A 13,289-nucleotide genomic window follows, 5' to 3' on the forward strand; every position below is an offset into this window, starting at 1 on the left:
TTAATGTTTATATTTTATTTATAATTAGCTGTGCACCCTCCTCCTTCCTCTAGGTTTCTCCCTCATTAAATTTTGATTATACATTTCTGTTTCAAACTCATTATGATATTACCAAGTCTATCTGATCAACACAATAACATCTGAAATTTATGTGGGAACAAAACTGAACACTCAAATTTTGTTCCATCGAACAAACTATCTGCATTATCACTTAACTTCGGAATGTTTGTTGTGGAATTTAGGGAGGATTTTATAAATAAAGACAGAGTATGTTTCACCAATAGACGCCACGACAGACTGTTCTAGTCTCAATGGATGCCAAGCTATCCCATCCATGCCAGAGCAGTGTCTTATTTTATCTTAACATCTACCGTTTTATTTTACTAACAAAATAATAAAACCTACTTTCTATAACAATGTTTCCTTCTAAACTTAAGTGATAATGCAGACAGATTTTCACAAATTACAAAAATTTTCCAATCAGAGCAAATGATAACTATTAAAAGAAACGCACATTTAGAATTAGTTTATAACATTTGTGTAATAATTCATATAATTTATTCACTGCATAAAAGCTTTATTGTGATTATTTTATTTTAATCAAATACATCACAAGTAAATATTTTAGTCAATTCTATGAAGATTTAAATACCATATTTCTTCTTGCTCTAGCTATTTCTTCTTTCTTTTCTTTTACTTTTTTCTCCAACTGTTCAAAAATCTTGGTTTTTCTTCTCAACAGGGCTGCATTTCTTTTCTGGAAAAAAAAGTAATTTAAACACATGTTTCAATGGTGGACAACTGTAAATACTTGCAATCACTCTTTTTATGACGGGTACGGACAAATGATAACCCAAAAGGATCTCAGTGGAAAGTTCTGAAAATTTGTACATTTATGTTTTTTATTGAGCTAATCACAAATTTCAACTTTGTGACCTCAAATTTGATGTACAGGTCTGTTTTTCCAGGTCTTAATTTCAACTTCGTGAATCATTTTTTTCCTCTGAGACCTCTATGATCTCCATTTGACTGGACTGCATTCCATCACAAGCAAAAAAGAAAAAAATATATTAATTTTGCTTTTTTATTTTATCCATACTTCCAGAAAAAAATTGTAGTGACAAAGTAGAAATTTGTAATCAGCACTCTAAGAAACATAAATTTAACAAATTTTCAGTCATTTCTTCAGAGATCCATTCCAGGTTCTCATTAGACTGAATTCCAAGTAATACAACCAGTTTCTCCTAAACGATTCTCCAGATGAAACACAAAGTGGAAAAGCTGAGAAATTTACTCTTTCTTAATTTAATAGATAGTTGATATTGCTAAAAAAAAAAAAAAAAAAGAATTTTTTTTTCTTTTGGGAGAAAAATGAGAAAATCTAAATTAGTTGATCATTTTGCAATTTTTTTAATATTTCCAGGAGATATTGGAAGTCACAAAGTTAAAATTTTTAATCGGCACCCAATAATATTATAATGAGAAAAATATTCAAAACTATTGGTAAAGATTTTAAATATTCATAACTGTTTAAATTTACAAAAAATCAACATTATTTTCAATTTAATTTAAAAAAATATTTATATATACGTTATATTGGGTGTGGTAAAAAAAATTCAAATAGTAATTAAACTACGTAATGTGTGTTTTGCCCCACTTTGCAGGGCTTACTGAATGCAGGTAAGCGCCTCAATTTCACTATTTCAGTTTTTACTACTGCCCCCAGACCATCTTCCTTTTTTATGTATATATCACAAATCAGCTTAAACAATAATTAATTGGTTGTCATTAAAGTGAAATGTAATATATACTTCACATTACCCTCAAAATCATACATTCCTCAGTAAGTTTCATTATCTTTGATTCTGAACATCTTTCATTAAACCAGTTGATTTGATCTTGCAGTACTTCTTGTTTTTCAACAAGCTTTGTTTTTTTATTTTGCATTTCTAATATTTCTGAATCTTCTAATCCCTTCTTCCCTAAACAAACATTTTAAAATAATTTTTGATTAAAAAAAAAAAAAAAAAACTAAAAAGAAAACAAAAGCTTTATATATTTAATAAATTTCTACCAATAGTTATATTCTAGTGAATTGTATTTTTTAATAGAAACCTTTCCAATTTATTATTATTTTTATGACTAATTCACTTGATTAATAGGTTTTCTGTAAGAAAATGCCAGTAATTGAAGGGTTGAGCCAAAAACTATCTATGTAAATTTTTTTCAAATTTATGGGAAATCAATAAAAGTTTCCTCCTAATTAGGATCAGATATTTTTTCTTTATAACAGCATTCACAGATACACATCTTATATGTGACTAGGGATAACAAAACATGTATCTCTGCTGAAATCTCGATTTCGTAATTTTGCACAATCGCAACACTTTCCTTACTATATATTCCGTATATAAGTAAGTGAAATTAATGAAAATCATAAAGCAATAATAAGGACGACAATTTTCTTTGATGTGGTTGCATAAGATCATCCCAAAGGCGAGATTTATTAATATTTAATAAAGACAAACAATCCTTGTTTTGCTTGGTATGTTTATTATTTGAGAAGTTAAAGTAACATACACCAAAGTTATATGATCCAGATTGTGGATTTTCTAGTTGGAAAAGTTAACTTCAAATAGTTATGATCATCAAAACTACCAGTACCACATATCTGCTGGCAAATTACTAAATGATGATTATATGAATATGAAAACTAAATATAGAATATTTCTAAGTATCTCAGTGACTGTTCTATTAAAGGAAAAGTCTGTCAGAATACTTAAAATGGAAATAAATAATTTGAAGGTGAGAGCTACCATGACTCAGGACAGGAGGCTAGCCAATTTAATTTTACCTTCATTAATGTGTGTAATGTTACTCAATATAATAATCACTGATGATGTTTTTACTTTGAAAGCCAGGAAAATAAAGCTGTGTCGGTTGTAGTCACAGAGACATACATTTTTTTTTTTTTTTCGAAGATAGTTTATTCGTTTATTGACTGTGTAATTAATTAATGAGGGAGATTGTCCAGAGGTGGTCAAATATCTTGTATTGAATTATTTTTGACCGCACCGGACCTTCTTCCTTGTATTATTATTTTTTTTTACTAGCATGTCTTATTCTATAACATTCATTATTTTTCTTTTACAACATTTCGGGTCACTCTGTCTCTTACTTTCTACTTTTTAATTATCATTAATGTTATTGCTATATAGGAAGATAGCTGATTAACCGTGTGCAATAATAAACGGAAGATGGTCCGGGTGCAGTCAAAGAAAAAGAAACTTAAATGGTCATAAAACTATTTGAGTTTTTTTTCTTTAACCGCACTCGGACCACCTTCCGTTTATTATATACGTTTTATTTACGACAGTTGAATGAACTATTTGAGCAGGAACATGAAAAATTACGAGATACTGCTCAACTTATGCTGAGTATCTGATTCACACTGCATGCTTGGTTTACATAACGAACACTTAATACAGATTGTGACATATGATAGGGAATTCGCAGGGAGCGAATCTAGAATAATAGTTTCTAGCGTGCTCAGTAATTGGATTTTTATAAAAATCATATAAAATAATTCATAAAATTATTTCTAAGAAGAATGGACCCCTTACTATTTGAAGAAAATCCCTTTAACTAAAAATCTTTCGCCAAATTATTTTTTGAAGGCCTCAATGAACACGAATTTGAGATCTGCTATCTCAATTTTTTCGAAAATATAATTTTTTTCTTACTTTTTTCCTTATAACTTGAAAACCATGTCATTATTCGCATGGTTGCAATAATTGCATACACATTCAATTAAACAAGGCCATCTTCACGTTCAACAATCTATAAGGACTCAAAGATGTATTAAAATCACTTATTTGATTAATCTTTCTTCAACTTAAATAATCTGAATGTTGAAATATAGTTTAAAATACAATCATAAATGTATTAGTTTTCTAAGACTTCGGCCAAGATTAATTTCTGGAAGATGGAAACTTCTGTTGTTTAATACAGTAAAAGAAAAAAATTTGGATAGTTCAAAAATGAAATCCTTTATTTACGCATAAAATTCATAGTTAAATACTACAACAGACCACGAAATATATTTTGATTGGAGAAATAATAAAACTTACAGAATGCCTCGAGTAATTCTTTCTGTTCATCCATTTTTTTATAAAATAGCTGAAGAGTCTTTATTTCTTTTTCTTGGACCATATTAGCAAACATTTTTTTCAACATAAGCCCGTCAATTTTAAACATTAAATCCTATAAAAATTATCAAATTCAGCTTCAGGATTGTTTAGTTTAATAATACACCAGCCTTGCTTTGGTTTAATAATATATATTTACATATTATTAAACCACAACAATCCTGATGTACATGTACAACGAGGCGTTCAGGTTTAAAACATGGTAACTGACATAATTGAAACTCGTGGGAAATCAATTGTTAAGTTTTGAATATAATAGTTAGTACTTTTCTCCAAAAAAAATTACAAAATTATATTACCCCATTATTTTGATTGTATTAAAAAATAAAACGTTTACTGGCTGCAACTCACATTTTTTTTGTGGATATAAGAACTAATAAAAGAGGAGGGTACTTGCAGATACCATGTTTTACAATAATTGAGGCAGTCGGACGTAAACATGGTATCTGACTACTCTCAGAAAGTATTTATGTATATACAATTATAATCTTTCCCTATTAATCACAAAACCGACAATTACAACCAACCTATCCATCCATAGCCTATTCCCAAATAATCAATTTATTAAAACATCCATATTTATTTTTTGACAACTCCTTATTGTATTAAATTGCTGACCTTTCGCCTCTTATAATATTCTACCATCGCCTATTGTCTATAGGTCATTTTTCATTTTCTTATCACCACTTATTCAACTCAACAATACTTTCTCTGAAAATTTACAATTTTCGGTCCTTTCGTTTCGTAGTTATTTATTTCTGATTAGTTATTTCACAATTAACTCTATAAACTTTTAGTTTCATCTTTTTTACCTCATTTATTTTATCTAAATGGTTTTCGTATTCAGTTATATGTGCCGTCAACTATTTTCGCTTTGCTTAACGTATTTTTTTTTTGTACGTTGTGACTACGCTCGCACTCAACCGCATTCTCACTCTTGACGGCAATTACGCCCGAGTCAGTAACTTTCTCTGTTAATTTCAAATTTTTCTACCTTCTTCTCACCCTCACACATCTTTTCTCTCTTTGTGCCTTCCTTATTCACTTTTCCTTACATGCTATGTTTATTGTATCTTATTACTTTTTATTCTTCAGGATTACTCTGCTTATTTTACCCATTAAAGCACATATTTCGTTTTCTTTCTTGCCCACTGCATGTACATATATGGTTTTGCACATTTCACTATGTTAATTTCAATTTGTTTTTACCTTTTATAATTTTTTATCATTACTTATCCATTTTATTATGTTAATTTCTATTTCTCATTATTTACGCTTTCTTTCCCACCTTTCACTATGTTTATTTCTTTATTTACATGAGCACTGTCAAATTTCATCAAATAATCTTGTTAAAGCCGCCGCAAATCGACGAAGTCTTTCAGAAGGGGGCTCCAAAGGCCCATACAAATAATGAATTCAGACAGGGCTGGTAATGAGTTATACCGACGATTAATTTACAACAGCTGGTTTAAAAAGAGTAGACCGTCGGTCCATTGCTAGACGACGCCGGCTGAACAACCCCCAGTGACTGTTTAATACCATTATACTTGAATATTGTAATAAAAAATTTAAAAATAAATAAATGTATCTTATAAAATACACAAAAGTTCTAAAGAAAATAATACATTAAAAACTAACAGTAATTAATCTAACAACTGTATTATTTACATATATACACACAAATTAATTATTAAACTTGGCGTTAACAAATAATTGTTATTTCGGAAATAATTATTTTGTGAAAATGCCTCTGTATGGTCAGAAATTTTACTTACACTGTTTAAAGTTGGAACAGCCATCTTGTTAGTTGCTTTGTTTAACTTCTAATCAGCTGTTACCTACCGTAACTTAGTATCAATATTATTCTTTAATAATTTTTTTTACATATTCTTTTCAAAACCTATAAAATCAGCTTTAAGGAATCAGAGTCGCCAAAAACTCAATTTCACAAAAAAATCTAGGTACCACGTTTTACTCCCGAACGCCTCAAATGTCAAGCAACTTTCATGTACTTAAATTTATAATAAAAAATTTACTTTCACTAAATCTTGAACCTTCGTTATGCTTAGCTTAATTGTGGTTATTTCTCCACATAACAGAGAAGTTCTGTTAAGTAACTCATTTGATTCTTCTTGTAAGATTTGAACTGTAGAAGTCACTGAAAAAAAATGTAAGTGTATCAGCACAATAAATTACATTCAAACTGTGTATAACAAACAGTATTGGGATTACACTTTTCATGACCCCTTTGCTTTTCTAATAGTGACGCTTTAACTTTCAAATATTCATTCCGAATCAATTTCTCAGTTCCCTCTCTTTTCGCTAAGAGTTTTGTGTTTAAAGTTTGAAACGCGTCACAATCTCTGTCCATGCTTGTTCAAAAGACTAGACTTTAGCATATCGCCTAATTGATTTATGTAAACTCGACAATTTATTGTTTGAATCGATTTATAATATCGACTGTTATCGCATAAAAGATAAAAAAAATCGTTTTACAATGACTGAAAACATTTTTCAGAGCATCTTTTTTATTTTAAATTCCGTGCAGTCTTAAACTAAAACTGCTTTCTCAAGTACTAACGTTTTACCATAAATCTGAAAAATGGTTTACAGATTTCAAACTTTACTAGGGGTACGGAGGTCAAGAGTACATGGGGTACATTCTAGCGGAAAACCTACCTCCCTCTTTTAGAATTTATAAGGTTTTTTGAGAGTAATACCAGTTTTAAGTTAATTCTCAAATTTCAAAACTTATGATGTTTTAAAATACTTGAGGTAAGAAACATTCCCAATGATGAAGTCCATGTTTAGAATTACACTTTAGTTCCATTATCATGTGTATACTTATTACATCAGCAACTGTGTTTCTAATGCATAGAGATAATTAGGCGCTTTTGTTAGATCTTTCATTCATGATTAATTATTTTACTTTTTTTTTCAGGAAGAAATATCCCTTTTTATTACTTCTTTATTTTTCCCATAACATTTGAATACCATTTCTGGCTTTTTTGGTCATTATCTAGTTCTATTGGTCTTCAGAACTCTACTAATTTTATGGACATGTCAATTCATAACAAAAAAAATTTGACATTAAATTCTGAATATAAGTCCACATTCTCTTACTTCTATCATAGGTCACAAGTTCTTCCCAATTGCCTATCTGAAACTTAACATTTATATTTATTTCCATTTACTTTTTCTTATTTCAGTGTACATGAGCCGTTTTTTTAATTTCAGGCGCTGTTTAAATATTGCTTGATCTAACTATCTTAAAGTCTCCTCATCCCATTTTAAGCTAATATTTCAAAAGTGATATAGGACCATCGTTCCCTGGGGATCTTAGTGGGGCGGGTTCGGATTGCCTTTTTTGTGTTATAATCTCCTCTTGTGAGATGTCGTGTATCGACCAACCTACTTTTCACTTAGTATTTTTTTAAAGTTACAGCTTTAAGAAAAACTGATTGGAATGAACCTACTAGAATGAATACAAATTCTAATATCATTAAACATAACAAATGTTCATGTAATAATAAGCATTCAACAAAACTTTACTTTATTTTAGCCTTCTTTTATTGTAAAGAAACATTAGATAAATTAACTGAAGTTTCTTTAAAAAGAAAATTTAATGTTGGTAATTATGTTATGTACATCTGACCTATGTTTTAAATGGCATTTTCATGATATTAACAGAATACAAAGGGGTTACGGGTTACCTTTTAATTATTTAGTTTATTTATGAAGAAAATATCTTTTACATTTACAAAAAAAAAATAACAATCATAAAATAATTTAAAATGTACATTTTATAACCTTCAAAGATTGCAAAAAAGTTAATTAAAATTAATTTTAAAAGAAATTTGGAACTAAGATCTATTATGTTTTTTTTTTAATCTTTCTTTCAAGCAGCTTATAAAATACTGTCAGGCGCTCTTGGGTTTCTTCATCAATTTCACCACAAAGAGATTCATCTGGATCCAAACCATCATTAGCAAGGTAGGTCAAAGCCTGGAATATAGAAATGCGAACAATAGACTCACTTGTGGAAATTCAAATCAAAATATTGTTCAACTAATTGCAAAACAAAATTCTCACCCTGCCATTAGAAAGAGGTATAGTCATCTGTGGAACAGAAATGTTGTCATGAGAAGTCACTAAAGGACTTCCATTCATGGAAACAGCCATCTCCCCAGGAACAGGCCTTCTTAGTACACTTAAGGGCCTATCAATATTTGGTCCAGGTGTTACTTTTGCAATATTGTAACCTTTGTTATAACCTGTTCGCCTAGGAGTTTTATATTCCTGAAAACAAAATAAATACAAAAATAATAGTTTTAAAAATGATACAAAAACTTTAATAAAATGAAGGTATTATATTTGAAAACTAAAGATACTGAAATTTAATATGTATATAAATTAATTTTTTTTAAATATTAAAATGGATCAATTTACTTTTAACCTTTTTTACTTATAAACTGTACTTCATTTCAATCTTATCTAATTACATGGGTATTAACATTTGAGAAGTTTGCAATCCAAAATCAATATATCAACTTTTGGAATATTGTTATTAAAACATTATCATGGGAGCATCTGATGTACATATATAAGTTGAATTTTTTCAAAAATGTTGTTTAGCAACACTTATCTAACAATTATAAATTTTGAAATAAACTGAATATGTTTGTTGTGGAATTTCATGTTTTGGGAGGAAAGGAAAAGGGATCATTTTACTAGATTTTTTGTCTCAGAGAAAGACAGTTGCTGTAGCACAATATTATGAGAACCTACAAAAGCTTAAGAAAGCAACGCAAAATAAACGGAGTATGTTTGAAAAAGCCCTCCCAATTGTTTAACAATTTTTTTTTTATTATTAATTTAGAACTCTTAATTAGAACTTTCTGGAATTACCTTGTACTACCTTATTCCCGAAGGAAAAATTAAAATAAATGATGTTTATACAATACTCCATCAGAAATCCAACATCCTACATGAAAGGAAGGTCTACCATGGTTGCTGCTTAATAATATTTATTGATAAGATAACCATAATTGATTCCCAAAAACATTGAAAGTTTTCTAGATTTCTATTATTCCTGTACAGTATAAATTACAAATCAATTATTCCTAACAAAAAAAGAGACAACATTTTTCTTAAAACAAAGAGGAAAGTCGTTAGACATTTATGTCTCAAAATTTTCAAGATGATGATAATTGTTCTACATTATATGTAACTAACATACCAAGAACTATTTTGTAAGATTAAGAAAACATTTACCTGTTTATTCATTGTTCGTGAAGCTTGACGTGTTTTCCTCGATACACCTACAAAATTTCATACAAAATTAAATTTGATGTTGTGGCTCATAAATTGTTTCATGTACTTGGCACTTGTAGTCCCACTCCCAGCTGAGGGTTGTAGGAACTACGAATGAGATGCTGCATAACACATTTTTATATATATTTTTTTCAATATCAAAAGAGATTTTTATAATTTAATAACATTTTGTTTTAAAATGCATTTTATTTTGATTTATTAATTTAATATGTATATATGCGTATATCTTGATATATATGTATATCAAAATATTAACTAATTAATTAATTAATATCAGTTGATATAAAAGAAAGAATATATTTCACAATCTCATAGGCTTTTAAGACATAAAAAGGAACTAACAAACTATTTTTGGGATGTTAAAAAAACGAAGACAATATACCTGCAGGTTTCTTAAAGACAGAGTCATTTTCCTCATCAATGATTTTTCTGTTACTTATTTCATCATCTTGAAAAGAAAAAAAATCAGTACTAAGTACTTTAATGGAACTAATGGTAAAATTTGAAAGGAAGTATACAAATATTAACCTTTTTGGTTGCTTTCTAGTACAGGAACAACTGTTGCATCTTTGTTCTGTGCACAAAATAACAATTAAATACAACTATTTGACATTGAATATAATGAATTATTTAATAAAATTTAAATACTTACACCTTCCTTAATAGTTCCAGTTTCTGCAACGGTTTCGCCTAAGTAAAAAAATAAAAGAGACTTTTCAAACTGTTGATGAACTTTATAATAAAAGCATGAACCAATCTAATTCTATAAAATATATATAATGAATATTCTACCAAAATTCAATACATCCACTTTTATTATTAAAAAGTTAGTAATGAAGTATCTCATGTAGATGAGTTAAATTTATATTAAAAATGTTGATTAGTAACACCTATTGGATAGAAAAAAATTTGAATAAACTAAATAAGTTTTAGCTAGAGAGTTTTGATAGAATACGAGGGTGATTGAAAAGATCAATCACCGCTAGATGTCAGTGCCAGAGCAACGAGGTTCGCGTGCAATAATCACACATCCTTTGTGAATTAACACGTGGCATGAGTGGTAATGACGACTCTTTGTTGTTGTTTTATGCATAGTGATTTGTGACAATGGAAATACTGAGATTCGAACAGTGATTAAGTACTTTGTAAAGAAAGGTATGAAAGCAAAGGAAATTTATGCCGACTTTTAGAACAAACTGGGGGACTCTGCTCCTTCATATTCAACTGTTGCCAATTGGACCAGCTAGTTTAAATTTGGTCGGGAGGGCTTAGATGATGATCCGCGTATTGGACAGTGCTACGACCCCAGAATTTATCGCAATAATGCATAAAAAGGTCATGGAGGATCGTCAATTGAAAGTGCGTGAGATTGCTGAAGCTGTAGGGATGTCATCTGAATGGGTATATCACACTTTATCCAAAGAATTGGGAATGAAAAAATTCTCGACAAAATGGGTGCCGCGGCTCTTGACATTGGAAGACACCAAATTGGAAATGTCCGAACAAAATCTGGCTTGTTTTCAGCACAACCAACAATAGTGTTTGTGCCAGTATGTGACTACAGATGAAACTTGGCTGACTTTCCTAGGTGGACGGAGATTTCCTACAACGGGAGAACTGACATAGAGCCTCACTATAACAGGGAGAAGTTCTACTTGATAATATTGAGCAAGAGCTGCAAGGTTAATAATCTCTTGTCATCACAGAAGAATTTAAAATTTAACAAGAGAAAGCAGTGAGACAAATAGAAGAGGCGAATGACTTCGTAACTCATTAACTGCACTCAATGTTGCTCTTAGTGAAATCATATCTTCAGAAGGTTATCAATGAGCAATAAAGAAGTAGTCTCGTTATTGCCCAACTGTTCCAAACTGAGTCCTACGATATAATACACCTCATCATCAAAAGGCCTCTAATGGACTAGCTCCTTGATGAGTGAAACTGGATATTACAACAAAGACAAGAAGGTCTGTATGCCCATTGGGTGATAGTACAAAAACAAAAAAGAAATTATACCCTTCAAACATGGCAGAGAAAATGGGATACCTCATCTTAGGCTGCATATTCACTTGAACAGATGCACCAAATGAGCACATTTTGCTCAGATGTCTACGGGGCAATCAGAGGTCCAAAAGGTCCACACGGCTCAGCCTGAGCTGAGTTGTCAGTTGCATGATGTGCTCAGTTACGTTCAATATGCACGGGCTTTGTAATGGAGTCGGCCCAAACAGTATGATCCTCTCCTAGTTGGTGCTTTTCTATTCTAAATTGGGAAAAGTTATTTACTCTTTCATTTTCATCACACCACATTCAGGGTTTCCTGTAGCTCAGTAGTCATTCAGGGCGATGGTACCCCTCCTCTACTCTCTATTCCGCCCACAAGCTCAAGTGTTTGCACAAGGGAATTATGTAGGATTTATTGCCTGATTCCTGATAATACAACATGGATGTCATAGAAATGTGGGGAGGTTAACTATTACAGTATCTAACTTCTTATGAGCACGGTTTCTTTAGAGGGTTTCGCATTCATTTGCATTTAACCTGCTTCAAGTTATAAGATAATTCATCATGCCCAACTTGTGCCAGCATGAATGAAACAGTGAAATATGCAGTCTCCTCTCCCTCTGCCCATAAGGAGCTAGACAGGATTCTTCAACAGAAATCTGTTCTGGAAAACCTAGTCACTCTGATAATAACTAAGCAAGAGAGCTGGATCAGTGAGCAACACACATTGGCAGAAAGCTCAGAGCACAGAAATGAGACAGGAAGACTAGACAGAGGTTTAACAAGCCATAGAGTGCATACCTATCCTGGCTTTCCACAAAGTAATGTCTGGCAGCAGTACTGCGGATCGGTAATGATCATTAGGGTGCTTTTTTGTGATTAGGAATTATATATTGTTCTGAACTTATAGTCTTATAGAATTATTATATTATAAACTTATGATGTGTATACTTCATCTTATAGAAGGTTTTTTTTTTCATCCCTAACATTAATGAAACTAAACAAAGAAATATATATATGTTTTAGTGTTTGATGGCCTTCAAGTGTGGACAGCCATAGTTTAAAAGATATAATAAAAAAAAAAAAAAAATGCATTTTAACATTGCTTCAATGTTTCTTTCTAATTTTTTAGACCTATTAAGTTCATCTAGTTATATGACTGAACACATTACAAACTTTTGTTGCCAAGCACACAAATGACACAAGTTTGATTACTCAAATATCTAAACATTCTTAAAATATTTTACCTGTATCTGAATCATATTTCTTCTCACCATCATTTATCTGAAAAGAAAAATACAGAAAACAATAATCTCGTTAAAGTTTTAAGAAATAATAAATTATCATCTGCAGATAAGATTTTCATTCCTATTAATGAAGTAACTATTAACTATCCTAAAAACAAGATTTTTTTTTTCAAGAGAGCGTTTGATTCCTACTGCTTATTTTACTGTTGTGACTAAATAATAATGATACTATAATTCTGTTCGGTTTCAGAATTGATAAGCAACACAATGAATAAGAGTGCTTTTGAAAAGGAAAAATAGTTAAAGAACCTTCAAAAAATGGGATTTGTTAAATAAATCTTTTCTGTTCATAAATACATTTCTACTTCAAGAAATTTTTACTACAACATATAACAGTATGATATCAATTATTGTATTTAGTAAAAATTAAATATTTATCTATAAATTATTTTTATATTTTGACTAAATTAATTTTTAAATAAATTGCAATTTTCAT

At 30.2% G+C, this 13,289-nt stretch overlaps 2 protein-coding genes across 3 annotated transcripts in view; both read right to left on the reverse strand.

Annotated features, from left to right (window-relative positions):
• Positions 1-521: 521 nt before the first annotated feature.
• Positions 522-6,625, reverse strand: LOC106689157 (chromosome partition protein Smc). The gene is made up of 5 exons (XM_014434009.3): positions 6,441-6,625; positions 6,245-6,366; positions 4,131-4,263; positions 1,822-1,982; positions 522-757 (listed from the first exon to the last, which is right to left on the reverse strand). Exons 1-5 carry the CDS (start codon positions 6,577-6,579, stop codon positions 635-637), a joined length of 678 nt encoding a protein of 225 aa, XP_014289495.1. The 5' UTR covers positions 6,580-6,625; the 3' UTR covers positions 522-634.
• Positions 6,626-7,762: 1,137 nt separating this feature from the next.
• The window catches only part of borr (borealin-related), a 13,696-nt gene continuing 8,169 nt past the window's right edge, over positions 7,763-13,289 (reverse strand). Inside the window, exons 6-12 of one of the 2 annotated variants that reach the window (XM_014434029.3) lie at positions 12,794-12,830; positions 10,195-10,232; positions 10,071-10,116; positions 9,925-9,990; positions 9,483-9,529; positions 8,301-8,507; positions 7,763-8,213 (exon numbers count right to left, since the gene is read on the reverse strand). In XM_014434029.3, the coding sequence (XP_014289515.1) occupies positions 8,082-8,213; positions 8,301-8,507; positions 9,483-9,529; positions 9,925-9,990; positions 10,071-10,116; positions 10,195-10,232; positions 12,794-12,830 (573 nt within the window). In that variant the 3' untranslated portion in view covers positions 7,763-8,081. The remainder of the gene's footprint in view (positions 8,214-8,300; positions 8,508-9,482; positions 9,530-9,924; positions 9,991-10,070; positions 10,117-10,194; positions 10,233-12,793; positions 12,831-13,289) is intronic. The other variant, XM_014434030.3, reaches the window with a different exon arrangement.

The sequence above is a fragment of the Halyomorpha halys genome, unplaced genomic scaffold (assembly GCF_000696795.3).
Source record: "Halyomorpha halys isolate HHAL.00 unplaced genomic scaffold, Hhal_1.1 Scaffold1287.1, whole genome shotgun sequence".
NCBI classification, from domain to species: domain Eukaryota; kingdom Metazoa; phylum Arthropoda; class Insecta; order Hemiptera; family Pentatomidae; genus Halyomorpha; species Halyomorpha halys.